Here is an 18,695-nt window from a genome sequence, read left to right on the forward strand (position 1 = left end):
CTTCATGCTTCTCTATCCCTTCTCCTTTGCTTTGTACTCTCTCAAGTTCCTAGGAACCCTGGTGAAATAGACTTGGGAGGGAAGAAATGAGCTCTGATGCTTGTAAGGAAGGATGAAAAATGGTGGCAGAAAAGATTAAATGTAGAAGAATATTATAGGACCCAGACTATATTCCTGGCTTTCTTTTCCAGTGAAGACCTACTTGACGAACTCCAACACTATTTCATTTTCACTAAAAGGCTATCTTATTGGCTATGGCTACCCATAATTTTCACTACCCTATCTCTGTCCCGGAAAAACTGTTTTTGTTTTTAATGACTGGTCTGTACAAAACTCTTTAAGAATTATCGTTAGGTACAAGTACCACAACTTAAATTCTTCAGGAATCCATAAATCAAAAACAGGGCCCCTGAGATACCCTATACATTCTCTCACCTGGCTGTGGAGTGACTCCGTATCATCCCCAGGAGCACTGACTGGTTTTTCACCACTCCCCCTCTCAGTCTGAACTGTGGCATCTCGTTTTCCAGAATGCTGGTCTACCGTACTGGTCCCCTGTTCACACACATTCTTTACAGTCTGGGTTGCTGCTGAAACAGTTTCTGGGACCCATAGGGAACGCTCTATGGTCTGGATTCCTATGTTATTTTGGCTGGGCCTTTCAATCAAGGCATTACTAGGTTTTTCCTGATTGGTATTCTGGCCTTCTTTCTGGCCTTTTAGCACATCTGTCTCCATTGCTTCCCCTTGAGGACTGGATGGCCCTTGTGTGGCCACCTGCTGGGAGACAGGAGAAGGCGGGTCTTTGACAGGACAACTCGGCTTCACAGACTGTTGACTCTTCCTGGCCCTCTGTTCACCTTCTAATTTTTCCTTCTCTTCTTCATCTTGAGTACTTGGAAAACTGAGGGAGTTCCCCCTAAAAATCAACCACAGAAAGAAACCATGTCAAGTAAGCAAGTGTGAGTGTGTACTGGCAAGAGGAACTGTAATTTGACAATTTGAGAAATGTGGGGAAGGGAGAAAATAAGGTGAGCATATCATCTTACAAAGTTCTTCAACATAATTTCACTTTTTTTTTTTAAGATTTCTTTCTTTTAGAGAGAGCGAGCGAGTGAGCAAGACAGAGACAGTGTGGTGGGGAGGGTCAAAGGGAGAGGGAGAGTGTCTCAAGCAGACTCCGCACTGAGCCTGACTCCAGACTGGATCTCCCCACCCTGAGATCACAACTTAAACAGAAACCAAGAGTCAGATGCTCAACCAACTGCACCACCCCGACGGCCCAACATAACTTCACTCTTGAAAACATAATGGTACACAGGACTATCCCACCATGATAAAACAGTCATAAACTTTCTTCCCATCGCTAGTTATGAACTCTGAAATCTGACACAAGAAAATAAGGTAAACAAAAAGATGTAAGTCAAGTCAATGACTTACTGAAGTCAAGTCAATGAAGGCAGTTTAGGGATCTACTTCAAAAAAGCTCAATTAGGTCAAGATGTCTTATTTGGTTTTTATTGGTTCTCACATTCTTTAAATGACGCCTAGCATTCTAGATTCTTTTCATTACCCCCTAACCCAACCAATAATTTTAGGAAAAGGAACTTCATCTATACAGGATAGAGTTACAGGTGAGATTCTAACTTTGCTAGCTCTACTGGTATATCTCACAACTACCAATTCAGAATGACTTGGTTCCTCAAAGATAGTCCTCAAGACACAGCCTACTTCTTTTCATTAGAATTCCCATTTGGCTATCAGTGATTTATTCACTTATCCCACAAGCATTTGATTAATGTCTCCTACAAACTAGATACCACAAAGTCCTGAGGTGCCTAGGGGCTTTCTTAGATGTCCTTAACCAGAAAAAAAAGGCCCAGATGAACTCCAAATGTGGTTCCACAGAAACTTGACATTCACGTCTTATTCATCTCTACTTCAAACACCGAACACAGAGCTTATTATACAGTAAGTGCTTAAAATGTACTACAGACAAAAGAATTAATGTTCTCTCCATTGAGAGACTGAGTAACTGCAAAAATCCACTCTCAGATTAAGTAAACTAATTGTGTAAGTAGCAAATTCATGTAGAAAATGCCTATAAACTTTTAACTTTTTGGTAAATTACAAATTCAGTGAGTCAATACACTACAAACAAAGCAAGAAACTAATGCATTTTAGGCTACATTAAATGCATAGTAGCCAGAATAAAGATAAAAGGAATCCATTCTGAACTGACCATGGTACGACCAAATCTGGATCTGTTTCAGTTTGGAGTATCATAGTTTATAAGGCATAAACTGAGATACACCTAGAAGAGAACAGCCAGGATGATCAAGGATCTAGAAACCATGTCATACCTTGCTGAAAGTATTTGGCCAGAGAAAGATGGAACTAAAAGCTGTCTCCAATCTGGGAGGAGCTCTCACTCACCCCTTAAGAGCTGAGCTGACAAATGTAGGCAGAAAAAAGGAAACATGAAGAGCTCTTTGAGAAATGCCCTGCTCTCAATCTTGAACAAGAAAAAGAAAAGGAGGGGCGCCTGGGTGGCACAGCGGTTAAGCATCTGCCTTCGGCTCAGGGCGTGATCCCGGCGTTATGGGATCGAGCCCCACATCAGGCTCCTCCGCTATGAGCCTGCTTCTTCCTCTCCCACTCCCCCTGCTTGTGTTCCCTCTCTCGCTGGCTGTCTCTATCTCTGTCAGATAAATACATAAAATCTTTAAAAAAAAAAAAAAAAAAGAAAAGAAGTTTCTGAAATGTCTATCTTATTGAGCTCAGCTTACCAAATCAGGAGATTAAAGAGAGATTTAGAACAGAGGCATAGCCAAAGAGAGCCTGGTAAAAATTTGGTGGTCATAGCTTGAGACCCGTCAGGAACCTCAAATGAATAAGGATATATAACACAATAAAGAACAGGTAAGAAGAGTAAGACCACCAGGAGACACATGAGTAAAACCTACCTCTGATGAAGTCGTAAGTGACCATATATATAAATTACTTAGCACAGGGCTAGGTACACAGCAGATAATCAATACTAACTGCATAAAAACAAAGCAATTAAGAAGGCTCAATTCATCTTTTCTATGACCTGAACACTCATGCTTGAATCTTTCAGACAGCTAACGTATCAACAGCTGAATAATGAAAGTCAAAAGCTAGAAGGAACAGGACTTGATTAGCTACTTGAAGAATTCAATTACCACTGTTTCCCACCCTTAAAGAAGCCTACCACGTTTTACAGAAGCTGTTTATTTAGAGTAGAACTTCTGAATAGAGGGACACCTGGGTGGCTCCCTCCGTTAAGGGTCTTGGCTCAGGTCATGATCCCAGGGTCTGGGGATTAAGTCCCTCATCAGGCTCCTTGCTCAGCAGGAAGCCTGCTTCTCCCTCTCTGCCCGCTGCACCCCCTTGTAAGAATGTGACCTGGGCTATTTGATTCTCAAGAATACCAACAAGCTCACATTTAATAATCAGAATATTAATAAAAACACTGACATGTTTCCTCTCAATATTTATGTCAATAAAAAACATTAAAATTATGCTGCAAATAACATTAAGAATATACCCACGGACAAAACTTTGCAAAATCAATGAACACCACCTAATAATGAAAATACAAGCTTATTTCCATTGCCATTAGTTATTTCCCTAGACTAAATATTAAGAATTATATGTCCCAAACAAGATATTCTAATTATTTAAATAGAGAAAAAAAATGGAACTCAAAATTTTTTTTTGTTTCAGAGCTGTTCTAAGAGGTTATAGAGTAAAGAAATCACGGGCAAATCTTAATTCCATCAAGTACGACGAACTTTAAATATGGGGTGAACATCTCAGTTTTGCCCTATGGGAAACTAAAGAAAAATTAAAAGTCTTGTTAAAAGCAAACATTTCCAAAACTAGGCGTCATCTTAAAAATACAGAATGATAGTTTTTTTTAAAGAATGTATTTTCATAAATTTATGAAGACTGAATCATTTCAAATTGATAGAACAGGCAATCAAGACAAATATCTGTTTCTATATTAAACAAAATTTCTCATGATATCTCATTTATAAATCCATCTAGAATATGTCACAGTCCCTCAGATAAAAATGTAAGTTCAAGTTCACAAAATGGTAGCAACGTACATTCGAGATTTTGGTACCAACCATTCTGTAAATCAATACAGCTCAAAAGAGGCTATAAAAACAATGCTCACCTGATGGGCGCAGAGGGAGGATCCTGACTTCGAGCCTCGTCGTCATCTTGTTGGGCTTCACAAACACAGCTAAACACAGACACAGTCTTCGGAGGACTAAGATAATAAATTAAAGCAATATACTGTGTTAGTTCTGAAAGGAGATTATTCTTTTTCGGCACAAAGGGAATAAAATCCTTGCTCTGCATCCCAAACCACCTTATACCAAAATACCCTTCATACTTGTCTCACATTAGCACAATTAAAACTCCCAAGGAAGATTCACAGGAAGTAAGATGGACAGAGGACTATATCAAACACCATAAAGATGCATCAGCAAAGTCCAAACTTCAGTACTCTACAGTACAAACAAGTCAGTTTCTTCAACAAATAAATTGCTAGGGAAAAAATGGGGGGGTGGGGGAAGGAGATCCTTATAGATTAATAGAAATTTTAACTTGAGACATAATCAGATTTGATGAGACAGATCAAATCAAATTTTAACTTAAGAGACATAATGTGTGGACTTTGTCTGGATCTTGATTCAACCAAAGTGTAAAAAACCTTTTATGAGGCAATCTGAGAAACCTGAACACTGAATATTTTTTTTTCAACACTGAATATTTGATGACATTAAGGAATCACTGCCAATTTTAAAAGTATGATCACAGCACTGTGGTCAAGTTCAAAATAAAAAGCTTTATCTTTTAGAAATAACACTGAGATATTTATAGATAAAATGAGATAACGCTGGAATCAGCTTCAAAGTAATCCAGTGGGGGAGAATGTGCCGGTAGTATTTATAAATGAATCAAAACTGACAAGGAGTTGGTAATTTCTGACACTGGGTGATGAATACGTGGTGGTGCATTATCCTATTCTTTCTACTTTCGTATATACTTGAAACCTTCAATAATGAAATGTTTAACAGAAAAAGAAAATAACGGCAAGTAATCTGAACAGAGCCCAGATACAGATGACACTTTAAAACAGTGCTACTGCTTCACCCAAATGCAAAAGAAGCAATGATCATTTAAAATATTCAAGCACAGCTTACTTTGTATGATTTCTTACGGTGAACCCAACTGTAAGGTGAATAGTCAAAGATTTTTAAAATCTAGATTCTCATATACACATTTTACCTAACGACACCAATGAATTTCGTCTCATTCCGTGACTCCCCAATCCAACCATCCACCCTCGAGTTTTACCCTTATTTTTCATCCCTACATTTGGCACAAAAGGTTCAACAGCACATTGTTCCCTCCTTATGTGCACATGTACAAACTAATAACAAGTTATATCTGGTATACCATTATGTTAAAACCAAAGAGATCAAGAGTATACTCCATTTTCTTCAAGTTATAAGAAGACATAACATTAAAGAGTCTTTAACTGAGTAAGGACCCTAAACTGCTTATCTTTCAGATTAAATATGCAAGAGCCCAAATAACAACCATCTCTACAATAGAACTGATCAAAGGATTTACACATGGGTCAGAAACTTGCAAATGAGGGTCAAATTTAGTCCACAGACATGTTTTATTTGACCCAACAAGCAAAAAATTTTATTTTTAAAAATCCAGCTTTCTCTTTCAAAATGTAAAGGTCTGGCAACAGTAAGTTTGCATTCTTGCACGGTAATAACCAGCTGTAGTTGAACAGGGCACATGTTCAAATGGGACACACGTTCAGCTGGCCATCATCCTTAATACTCTGTGCTCTGGCACCTGGCCTGCTTTACTTATTTACTGTACTTGCCAAGCCCAATTTAAGAATCCTCACCTTTATTTCATCAACGGCTGCTGCTGGATGACTCATGCCATAAACCAATGAAACACTTCTACTCTCACAGCCACCAGATGGCAAAGCTTACCACAAGAGCCTCAGGACGGGGTCAAACTCAACCTCAAAGCATTACAGCATTCATGACAAAGCAAAAATAACAGTTCAACACAGTAGTTAAGCTGGCAGGCAGAAGACAAAATGGCCTGAGGTTGCAGCTGAGTCAGGAATCTTTGAAGGAACAAGGTCTAAGGCGATCTCTTGTTAAACCTTTTATGACCTTACCAACAGCAGCAATAATCTCAGTCTCACCAACAGAGAAAGAAAAAAGGACACTCCCACATGAACAAAAGGGAGAAAGAGAAACACCTTTAAATATCTTAGTTCTAAGTATAGTAAAAGCTTTATTAGACTGAAAGTATTAGTAAGACAGCCTACATTAGATTCAACACATGGCTAAATCCTCTATATGCTGGAGTTTCATTTTAAGTTTTGTCCTCTATTGATAAATCATCTTCTCCTTATTACCAGAGTGGCTTTGTATATTAAACTCCTCTAAATAGCAACCAGCTCTGGTTACCTGGCAACAGCCTCAGCAACAGCAGTAGATCCATTTTTTCTTTCGCCAGTTGCAGGCTCTGAATAAAAACAAAACAAGGACAGAAAGGAAAGAGAAACAGAATTTTCAGTCAGTACCATACCTAAAAACCTGCTCTACTAATAACTGCAACAAGTAACAAAAAGAGGTAAGAATAATTGAACACAAAGGTTTCTTAACATTTAATGGTACAAGTTTTTCTCACCTGCACCAAATCAATTTTCTTTCAAACTTCCTACAGACAACAGTTTGTCCAGCAATACACTATAATGAATTACTAAACAGTAACATGTAAAAATGAAAATTAAACTCCTCCTGAATCAATTCATCTCTTCTCACACAAGATGTATAAAATTTATGTAAGAAAATACAAAATTTAAAATAACAAAAAAAACTTTAATAAAAAGTTATGCAAAAAAGTCTTAAATTGATGCACAAAATTTTTTTTGATGCACAAATTTTAAATAGTGTGCAGTTTTAAGAGAACCCACACACAGACAGTACTCAAGTTCTTCCCAAAGTGCCTTTGGGACAGATACTCAAAAAACAAAACACATCTTCAAGAAAGAATCTCTAGCAAAGAATTAAGGGTAACACTGAAAAGAATCCCGTATCTTCGAAGCAATGTCACTAATACCAAAGGATTAAAATTTGTTCACTTACAATTTATTCCAGCCTTAGAGAAAATAACAAATATTTTTAAACATTTCTAAAGCATTTATGACCTGACGTAATCTAAACATGGTGGCAGTTAAATGTTAGCAGTTAGAGCCCTGGCTCTGAAACAGAAACCTGGCTCAGGCCCTGGCTCCAGCATTTAGTAGTCCAACCTGGGAATAAACTCCATCTTCTGAGTCAGTTTCCTCATCTATAAGACAGAAATAAAACAGAACTAACCTCACAGGTTTCTTGTGAGGATGAAATGAGTAAAACTGTGAGTACAGTGCCTGCCTGATACAGTGCTCCTAGCATCAAGAAGGGTAGTAATATCATCCAGAACGTTAGCTCCAATTAAGGTCTTCCCAATTGTCATTTCAAATCTAAAGATTCAATCTTTTAAAAAAAAGGGGGGGGTGGGGGGAAGAAGCGCCTGGCTGGCTCAGTCAGTAGAACACGTGACTCTTGATCTCAGGGTTGTGAGTTCGAGCTCCACCTTCAATGTAGAAATTACTTAAGAATAAAATCATAAAAAAATAAATATAAAGGTTCAAGACTACCACATACTCTTTTTGATAGGACCTACTTGATTTCAGATATAATAAAAATGGAAACATATAATACTTTAATTTCTATTGAGTGTAAGATTGAAATTAATAAGCACTGAAAAGCAGAAGAGCATTGTAATTTGGACCCAGACTTCTGGCTCTTGAAACTACTTTACTGTGATTTAATTTTTTAAAAAGATTTATATATTTGGGGGGGAGGGGAGTGAGTGTGTGTGCACAGGATGTGGGGGGGGTAGGGGCAAAAGAAGAACGGGAGAGAGAATCTCCAGCAGACTCCCCACTGAGCACATAGCCCAATACGGAGCTCAATGCCACAACCCTGACACCATGATCTAATTGAAATCAGAGAGTTGGACACTTAACTGACAACTACCATGATGCCCCATTTCTGTTTTGTTCTTTTTTTTTTATAGAGTTTATTTTATTTAGGAATCTCTACATGGAGCTCGAACCCACAACCAAAGCAGGCCTTGAACTTACGACCCCTAGATGAAGAGTCACATGCTCTTCTAACTGAACCAGCCAGGCACTCCTGGTTCTTAAAACTACTTTGAATTCAGGCTATTCCATTTATTAGGTGTTTGACTCTAGGAAAGGTGCTCAGTCTTCCCACGCCTCAGTTTCCTCAACTATAAAACGAGGATAATAACAGGACCTATTTCACGGGTTTGTTGTGAGATTTACTGAGCTGTACATGTAAAATTCCTGGCATATCGTAAGATCTCAAAGTATATTAGCTAAAATTTCTTTTCTTTGGTCTCCAGAGAATGAGAGGCCCTTCGTATTCAAGTCCACCCATTCTACCCAGTCTTTGAAAGCTTCTTTTCCCAATGCCTTCATGGTTTTGATCCATCAACTGTTTTCCTTATTCCCTCATTTTTAACCCATCTCTCTTTTGGAGAACTTCTTCCAGTCTATAAATCTTGTTAGGCCTTTATGCTTAGGCATAAAAATGAAAAAAATCTCCTCCAATCCTGAATTTCTAAATTGGCGTATTTTTTCTTCCTTCCTCATATAAACTTCTTAAAAGTTGAATACATTTGCTACCTCTTCTCCCCATCAATCCTCAGTTACCTTCAGGATAGCGCCCACCCAAAGCACCATACTAAAATAGTTCTCGCTAGAGCCACCAAATGGATCCTGATCGCCAAATCCAACGTACATTTTCAGATATACCTTATCAGACCCTCACTTTTGCATCTCACACTGTTACCTTCTTGGTAATTCTCCGCCCCACAGACTTCCATCTTCATACTCTCCTAGTCTTCTTCGTTAAATGTTCCTTTACAATCTACCTTAAGTCTTCCTGTTCTAACTCCACTAAATAGCATTTATAAATTACCTAGCGAAAAATTATGAACTTCTGTGTCAGAGAGATCTGATTCAAACTCTAGGACTACCTCTTAGCAATTATTGTGACCTTACCAGGGAGCCTGGGTGGCAGAGTCGGTTAAAGCATCAGACTCTTGGTTTCGGCTCAGGTCATGATCTCAGGGTCCTAAGATGGAGCCGTGAGTCAGGCTCCGTGGTCAGCACAGAGTCTACTTAGGACTCTCTTACCCTTTCCCCTCCTCCCCCACTCTCTAAAATAAATAAATATTTTAAAAATAATTATTGGGGCACCTGGATGGCTCAGTCAGTTCAGAATCTGACTTCAGCTCAGGTCATAATCTCAAGGTCCTGGGATCAAGCCCCGTGTCCGGCTCCACGCTCATCGGGGAGTCTGCTTCTCCCTCTCCCTCTGCCCCCCTCCCCCAGGCTCATGCTCTCAGTCTCCCTCAAATAAATAAATAAATAAAATCTTTAAAAAACCATTACTGTGACCTTAGGTGTATAACTAGAAAAGCTCTCTTTGTGTCTGGAAATAAGAATACCTACTTTGGAGTGCTATAATGAAAACTAAATTCAGATGTAGATTGATTCTGTTGTTTTTTCCCACCATCCCTCTTACCTCAACTGGTTCCAAGGTTCTCTCTATTTATTATCTACCTCTCAGACTCATCCCCCCTCATCTCCATCTCTACTACTAATGACCCTACTTCCTGGTTAAACAAAGACTGAGTTTTCCAGGCAGGAGAAGAGGAAATGGGCAACGCAAGGAATAATGCACAAATGCACAATGTTTTTAAACACTCAGCTGATTCTTTTAAAAAAACAAATCTGGGGCGCCTGGGTGGCTCAATCAGTTGAGCGTCTGCCTTCGGCTCAGGCTGTGATCCCGGGGTCCTGGGATCGAGCCATCCACATTGGGCTCCCTGCTCCAAGGGAGAGCTTGCTTCTCCCTCTGCCTCCCTCCCTCCGTCTCTCACGAATAAACAAATAAATCTTTAAAAAAATAAATAAAAATAAAAATAAAAAACGAAATCTGATATTACTCCCTTACCTAAAATTCTTCACTGTCTCGGCATCATGTAAACAGCCTTTCCGAATCTGGACCCTACTTTGCAGCCTCCTTTGTACCTTTCTCTGCATTTTAGCCATACTAATCAACATGCAATTAATTAATGTGAGAAACAGTCAACATAAGCCTACAATGTGAATCCACAATCCTACATTTTCTACCCTCTTCTGAACTGTTTCTGAATATGGAAACCAATTACTTTAGAGATACGGTTTAATATAGAGAAACAAACAGTACCAAAGATTATAAAATACAGCATCTTCAGTAACAAGACTGACTGGCCGAAAGTAAAGAATTAAATCTATGAGAATAAGACTTTAGAAATACATTTATAATTATACAAGTATTAATCACTGTAACTAGAAGATAACTAATACTTCTCAGATGATCTGCAGCTAATTATTTAAGATTAACATAAAATAAAACTTACTTTCCAGACTAAACTGCAAAGACTCTTCACTCGTCTCAGTCTCAGGACTGACCAGTTTCATTCTTAGACATAATTTATCATCCATTTCTGGGGCAGCCCCAGGATCTCCTTTTTCATTCCCAAGTATGGGATCGTTGCTCTCTACCATACTTTCAGACATGACATCACTGGTTGCGATGGTGCTTTCTGGATAGTTGCTAATACCTGAAAAACGAGAGGCAGGAGGAAGAAAGAAAGAACACTAAAATACAAACATGAAAAACTATAATTCAAGGTCATCAATTTGCCTGTTTGGCTCCACAGCTCTGCAGGACTGCAGGGGGTTCCTAGGATAGATCCTGTCAGAGTATCAACAACTACGCACTAGTTTTGACACCTGGTCTTAAGAGGAGCAACAGGATTCAGTTCCACTTCTGCATCTGGACAAAGGATGCTGCATGAGCCCTCAGCCAACCCACATCTGCCAGCATCAGGCATAGGTAGCAGGAGACTCCAGACGGCATGACTGTTACCTCCCAGTACTGACTAGAGAAAACAAATAGGTTAATGCAGAAGACTACTGGCTGCTTCAGGGAAGGAAGATCTAAGTTTTCCTGCCCTGTCAAGCAGCAGACTGAGAGCCGGGGTACTGAATAAATAGCTCTTCTACCCTATTTCCTGACCTTTCCTTATAAAAATAGCTCTATATCATTGCTTAGCACTCAGAGTCTACTGCCTTGCAAATAACAGAATAAAATCCTCATAATATTCTCTTCCTTCCTTCCTTCCACCCCTTCTTTCTTCTCATTACCACTCAAATTCTTCTGGGAGTAAATTCATGGAAACAGACACCACAACCTTATTATTCCTAAGACAAAAACCAACCTTATCAACCAGGCCCAACTCCTGAGATCTAAAACAATCACTTGCATGAAGAACGGTTATCTCAGAAATTCTGCTTTAAATACCACTACATTTTAATCACTCACCAATAGGAGTACTGTGTCTCTTGGGCTCCAATTTTAGGTGACCAATAAGAGGTGGAGTTGCACTCGTCAATGGCGGGATAATTTCACCTTCTTTAGGCAAAGTGAAATGAAATGGAGTTTCTGAAGGGGAAAAAAAAAAAGATGAACAAAAAAGAAACCAAAACGGAAGTATAAAAAAAACTAAAAGTGAAAAGGACCGCAAGAAATATTTCAATTATTCTTCCCTTTGCTCCCCAAACCAGCCTCATTCCCAAGCCCCCTCACCAGGCCTCCCAACCAATTTCCTAATATTCTCTGTGCCCCAGTTACAGCCATTGACAACAGGACTGACACAAAGCATACAACTAGAAAACAGACAAATTGAGGAGACCCAAAGTTTAGAGGGCCTGAGGAAAGGAGATCAGAAATAACATGTACTGACCAGCACTCACTCTAGGCTGTAATAGTAGTATCCATACCTTAATGTCTGCACAGTGGTACATCTCACATCATCTGAGCATTCCCAACATACACATTTTGGTTAGTCACCAATAAATTAATATAAACATAAAACATTTGTCAACATATAAAACTTCACTTTTTAACTAGGCCTTGGTTCCAAATTTTTACTAATCAGAATTAGTAAACTGCCAAAATCACACTTTCTGATTTCTTAATTGTTTACCTCTTAATAAAATGACTAAGTTTGGGAGAAAAAAAAAAAAAAAAAAGAACTGTGCCAGACTGCTCCTATTAAAATCTAACATCTGAAAATTTGTACTTACTTTCCTTTGATGGCTCAAAATACCTACAATCTGCCATACCCAGTCACTACTCCTTTGCAAACATTTTGCCGAATGTGTATCCTAACACCAGCAAGCAATTCCCCAATTCTCACCAGACACTGACTGGGTGTCTTTCAACTCTTGACACTGTCCCAAAAATTAAAAGCTCAGTCCCGCAAGACTGCCCCCACTACAGATGCCAAAGCCAGGTTGTTACCTGTGTTTCTGACCAACTGGTTATACCTTGAAGATTCTATGACTTCCTCCCTCAGGTATGACCAACTTACAAGAGCTGCTCACAGTACTGAGAGAAACACTTACGTTCGCCAATTATAAAGGACACAGACGAACAGCCAGATGAAACCATACAGGGGGTAAAGTCCAGAACGGTTTTGATAGCAGGAGTTTCTATCCCCAAGCAACTGGGATGAGATACCTACCCTCCTGGCTCATTACAAGGAGGAACCTTATTAAATCTTGTTCCAGAGTTTTCATTCAGCTTTAATCTCAGCCCTTCCTTCCAGGAGGAGGGTGGGTAGGGCTTACCGGTTTCAGTCCCCGAGTCACTAGGTCTTCCCAGTGTACAGCCCTGTCCTGAGGCTATGTAGGGATTCCACCCTAAATTACCTCATTAGCATAATCTCAGAGGAGTTTAAAAGGGTTTGTTACGAATAACAAAAGAGGGGCACCTGGGTGGCTCAGTTGGTTAATCAGTTAAGTGTCTTCGGCTCAGGTCATGATCCTGGGGTCCAGGGATTAAGCCCCACATCAGCTCCTTGCTCAGCGGGGAGTCTGCTTCTCCCTCTCCTCCCAGCTCCTGCTCTATCTTGGGCACTCGTCTCTCTCTCAAATAAATAAATAAAATCTTTAAAAAAATAAAAGATACTCCTATCACTTAGAAAAATTACAAGGATTTTTGGAGCTCTGTACCAGGAACTTCATGAAGACCAAGTTTATTTCTCATAATACCACATTTTTCTCTTTTCATCTTTTTCCATTCCACTTCTATTCTTTATCTTTTATATGAAGCACTTTTGATACTTCTTTCTTCAAAATCACAAAACAACAAAAACATCTCTTACATCTACATGTGAGAGAAAATGAATTAGTAACCTGAAGGGTTGAAAAGAGAAAATGAAAAAAACTTTAGAAATAAAGAATGAAAAGCACATACGCTCAGCTAAAGAACTGTAAAGAGAATGAGTGAAGAATCACAGAATCACTTTTTTTTAAAGACTCATTTATTTTACCTAGAGAGAGAGAGAGAACGCGTGAACAGGAGGAAGAGAGAGAAAGAATCCCCAAGCCGACTTCCCGCTGAGTAGCAGAGCCTGAGATCATGACCTGAGCCAAAATCATGAGAGGGACACTTAACCAACTGAGCCACCCAATCACCCCTCAGAATCACATCTTAAATGACAAAGAACTCCACCATAGTAACAGAAAAAAGAAATGGGTCAGGTAGATAAGGATTCATTCTCTGGCAATTCCCTAAAAAGCAAGTCCTTTAAGTTAATAAAGAACTTAGAAGAGATATAGAAACTAAAATGTAGAAAAAACATCTCACGAAATAGCAAATGTTCCAAAGATGTATTTTACAGAATTTTGGTTCCTGGAAAAATCACCTGCACTGCACTGCTCTCTTGACAGGAACCATCCCTCATATCATGATTGACCATGAAGACTTTTGAAAACCCACATGAAATCTTTAAGTCCATCCTTCTATGTCATACCATAGTATGCAAATATAACATGCAAATATTACTGAACATTATTTCCCTGTAACTGGGTTTCCTATGCACAGCACAAAATAAAACTTAAATTATTTTAGCACCACTGACCCAGCTGCATTCCTACAACCTAATGGAAAAATGAGTCTAATTTTATAGGCAACACTGCCACTATTTATCTGGGCCTCCGATGACTCATTCCCAGATTATTACAACAGCCTAACAATTACATTCTCTGCCTGAAGTCTCTAACTTTCCCCAACCCCCAATTCCTTTGGCACAAAACAACCAAAACAACATTCCTATAAAATATCACTCTGAACATGTTAGCGCCTTGTCAAAATGCCAAAGTTTCCAGTAGAAGATAAATTTCTAACTCTTTAGTCAGCATTCAATTAACTAGAAGCAGCCTTTATTTTTAGTCTTCAATTATTCATATTCAGAAAGCCTCTATTCAATGTCCTCCAAATGCTTTCCCACTTCTTCGCTTTTTTTCAATTCATCTGAAAGACACCAATAATCTAGTCAAGTTATCACCATCCTGCAAAATAATATTTTAGCCTTTAATACTGGAATTTTCCACATATTTAATTCTTTCTCTGACATTTAGCACGCCTATTGTTTAAATTATCAAGTCCCTTCTTGCTATCCCAGATTATCATGGGCTAGCCTACTGTATGTCAGCATAGCACCTATGAAGAAAGCAATGAAGAAAGGAAATTTAATATCAATCATCAAACCAGCTGAGTGGGGTGTTTGTCCTTATTACTAAGGACTTCAGAGAATTCACTAGTTCAAAGCAATATTTAAAACCCTTAATGTCAGGAAGGTCTCCCTGACTTCTAAGTTTGTTACAATCTATAGCCCATTTAATCATCTTTTGGGCTCAAAAGAACTGTTAACTTCTTACAAGTGATTAAAAGCCATCTAACTAAAAATATAAGAACTTCTATACTGGGTGACATCATGCATAAACAGTATACCTTAAGAGTCTGCCTGTGACATTAACAGCTAATTAGAATGATATTCCTTTTTTTTTTTTTTTAAGATTTTATTTATTTATTTGACAGAGAGAGACACAGCAAGAGAGGGAACACAAGCAGGGGGAGTGCGAGAGGGAGAAGCGGTCTCCCACTGAGCAGGGAGCCCAATGCGGGCCTCAATCCCAGGACCTTGGCATCATGACCTAAGCTGAAGGAAGATCTACTCAATGACTGAGCTACCCAGGTGTCCGTAGAATGATATTCCATAAAGTAAGCCAATAAAGTTTAGAGCTAGAGCACAAAACATAACTAGTTTCCATGATCATTATTAACCTATCATAGACTAACACTTGTGGATTTAATTATAGACTTCCTGAACTTGTCACAATTTTTCACATAATCAACCTATCAAAAGTATACTCTGTATTGAATAAGGGTGGGTTTCCAAGCACCATCTTTCTAAATTTGCCTTTTCAAATTTCAAGAGGTCTCCTTAAGCAGTGCCTGGGTGGCTCAGTCGATGAAGCGCCTGCCTTCGACTCAGATCATGATCTCAGGGTCCTGGGATCAAGCTGGAGCCTGAGCGGGAGCCTGAGCTGGAGCCCAGCTCTCTACTCAGCAGGGAGACTGCTTCTCCCTAGCCTGAGCTGGAGCCCAGCTCTCTACTCAGCAGGGAGACTGCTTCTCCCTCTCCCCCTGCCTCTGCCCCTCCCTCCTGCTCCTGCTTGCTCTCTCAAATAAATAAAATCTTTAAAAAAAAAAAAAAAAAAAAAAAGAGGTCTCCTTAAACAGATGTCTGAAGAGGTCTCCAAGTTATCTATAAATATAGGCACTTAACAGTGATTACCTCTTTTCCTCTCCAAATTCCCTCTCTTCTCTTTCCTGTTTGAACTTTCACGATAAGCATATATCTTTTTTTTTTAATCAATAAAGCTATTAAAAAAAACAAAAGTACCCTTCTAACTTTAGTATAAAGAAATCTAATTAAACAAACCTACCTTTCATCCTGTCTTTCCAGACTAAAGAACCATTAACTTTTTAGGTTACTCTCATTTAAATTAGTCTCTCTTAAACTTTAGCAACTAAACAACTGTATTTTAAGTACAGAATAATTTTTTCTCTTTTCTAGCAATGCTCTTCTGAATGATTTATTTTAGACTAATTCTCTAACACTCCAACTACTGTCTTCACTATTTTTAGCTGTTTGCTCAAAAACTAAAATCCTGAAGCAGAAAATAACTTACTAGTATTTTCAACAATCTAGATAAATATTAGTAAGATATGTTTTACTATGGTAATGTCTACTATAAAAACTGTCCCTGCCAATTAACAGTGTAAGCAGGAATTCATGGAGAACACTGTTAACACGACAGAACTAATATCCCAATGTTAGAAGCTTCTTTTGCATACAACTGCTAAGATAATTAAAAAATCCTAAGTAACCGTATTAAAACAATCTATAGGTCCTAAAACTTTCTTAGCCTAGGTTAACAACTGTATTTAGATGTAACACAATTACAAAAATATTCAACAATACAGAATATTACATCATTCAGATAGTTCTTTGCCATAATTCGTCAGATTCAGAGAAACGATATTACACAGTTGTACAGGAGTAAAAAGCACAGACTTCAGAATCAGGAGACGTAAGTTCTAGTTCCACCTCAACTATTAACTAGCCATGACTTTAGAGACTGAACCCATAACCTCTAACTTCCTTTTCAGCTATAACATTTTCTTGTTCTGAAAAGGGGGCGGGGGGAATCCTGAATATAAAACCTAATGCTTAACAAACGGGCAATTTTGAAAGCTTAAAAAAAAAATTACTACTAATAATCACACCTAGACAAGTATAAGCCACCAAAAGATCTGATCACCCATACTAATAGCTATGATGATGCCCAAATACTGCCTCTCATTTCCATATCCTAGAGGCTTGTTTTCTTAAGTTTGTATCTTGTTTTTATTTTTTTATTTTTGGAGTTTGTTTTGTTTTTAAATTATATAAACTCTAGGCATTTACAAAGTTTGGATTCTTTTCAGCTGATGTCATATAGAATATTCTACAAAGGAATCTATACTCTCATTCTGGTCTTAGATATAATAGGTAAAAAACACAAACTAATACCTTTTCCAGTTTAATGTTTAAGATGTATATATGTTGAACCAAATTTAGAACTTTACCTAATGCCCATAAAGAGGAAAAAAACAGTAAAAGTACACTCATTAACAGAGTTCTGAATATTTTACTATGTAGGGTAATTAAAAAAAAAATTCCTTGTATTTCAAGGCAACTGTCAAAATACAAAAATATAAAAAACGGTTGGGACCTAACTAGAAAACAACAGATCGGTACAATTTCTAAATACTTAGAAAATTCATGTTGATTATTCCTGAGTTATAAAGCTGATAAACCTCAGATGATTCCACAAATAATTACAGCTACAAAAGAAAAACACAGTGCAAATTTTTGTATTTCCCAACTATTATTGGCTATTCACAAACATAATTCTAAGTGAATTTTCTGCCCCAACATAAACACAGCTCCCTCCTACCTTCCATTCCAAACTATGATTTGGTTGGAAACACAGAACAATTTCCAAGCACACTCACCACTAGAGCTTTCACAGAAGCTTTGTGAAGCATGGGCAGAGGCCTTCTCCAGCTCCTGGGCTTCTACACCAGAGCCCAGCTGTTTTGCGTTAGCTATTTTTGAGTCTTTTGTTAATGAGTTATCAGTTTTCTCTTGGGATTCAGCCTGCTGCATCTCCTGGTCAGGTCTCAGAGCATCATCTGCTCTCTCTAAAGTCAAGGGAGGTTGTGGAGAGTGTACTTCGACAGGTTCCTTTTCTGCAGTCACTGATCTCAGATCTCCTTCATATTCTGCACTCTTTCCTTCCTGGGCATCAGCTCTATTCTCAGCACATGGTTCTATTTCTGGAGCATCATCCTCCCACGACTGGGAATCTGAGCATTTCTCCACTCCCTCTAAAGGTTCAGAAGAAACATCAACTCTGGGAGATGGTTCCTTCACATCTACAATGACAACACTTGAATCCTCTGAAGTAGCTTCTTCCCACGCTTCCTGATCCTTATGTTCCAATTCTTGGTCAAGTGCTGGAATCTTTTGGGGGGAATCAATACTAATCACACTGGTTTCAACTTCCATAGCTTCCTGACATTCTTGTTTTGGGATTTCTTTTGGAAGACACAATCCTTGGGACTGAGTTTCAGTCAGAGAAAGGTGCAATGGGACACTCTCCAAATTTTCTTCTTTGGGCTCCTCTCCTTGACTCTCAGAAGGAGTCTCAGGGATTTCTTCAACCTCAGACCCTGAAGACCCCTCCTCTGGATGATGTTCTTTAATTTCCATAGCTTCCTCCTGATCTAACACACTAGAGAGTGCCTCAGATCGAGTAGCTGGAGAAGGAACTGCCTGACTCCCTGAATCACAAGTGAGATCAATGCAAACATCTTCTGCTACAGTCTCTTCTCTGCCTTTGCAGCCAGAGGCTAAAATACTAATGTCGTCTCTGGTTTCTGTGTCATCCCCCTTCGTTTTATCACTCTGATTCAGTTCTACTTGGCCATCTTGTGCTGGATTCATCAGGATATTATCATTTT

The 18,695-nt window shown here is 38.7% G+C and overlaps 1 protein-coding gene across 1 annotated transcript in view; it reads right to left on the reverse strand.

Moving 5' to 3' along the window:
• TP53BP1 (tumor protein p53 binding protein 1) overlaps window positions 1-18,695 on the reverse strand; it is a 68,308-nt gene that overhangs the window by 20,643 nt on the left and 28,970 nt on the right. The window contains 6 exon segments of the mRNA XM_008702163.2: window positions 436-919; window positions 4,208-4,303; window positions 6,552-6,609; window positions 10,627-10,830; window positions 11,595-11,714; window positions 17,685-18,695. The exon segment at window positions 17,685-18,695 is cut by the window's right edge and continues 1 nt beyond it. Coding sequence (XP_008700385.2) covers window positions 436-919; window positions 4,208-4,303; window positions 6,552-6,609; window positions 10,627-10,830; window positions 11,595-11,714; window positions 17,685-18,695 — 1,973 coding nt within the window.

The sequence above is a fragment of the Ursus maritimus genome, unplaced genomic scaffold (genome assembly GCF_017311325.1).
Source record: "Ursus maritimus isolate PB19 unplaced genomic scaffold, ASM1731132v1 scaffold_35, whole genome shotgun sequence".
NCBI lineage: Eukaryota > Metazoa > Chordata > Mammalia > Carnivora > Ursidae > Ursus > Ursus maritimus.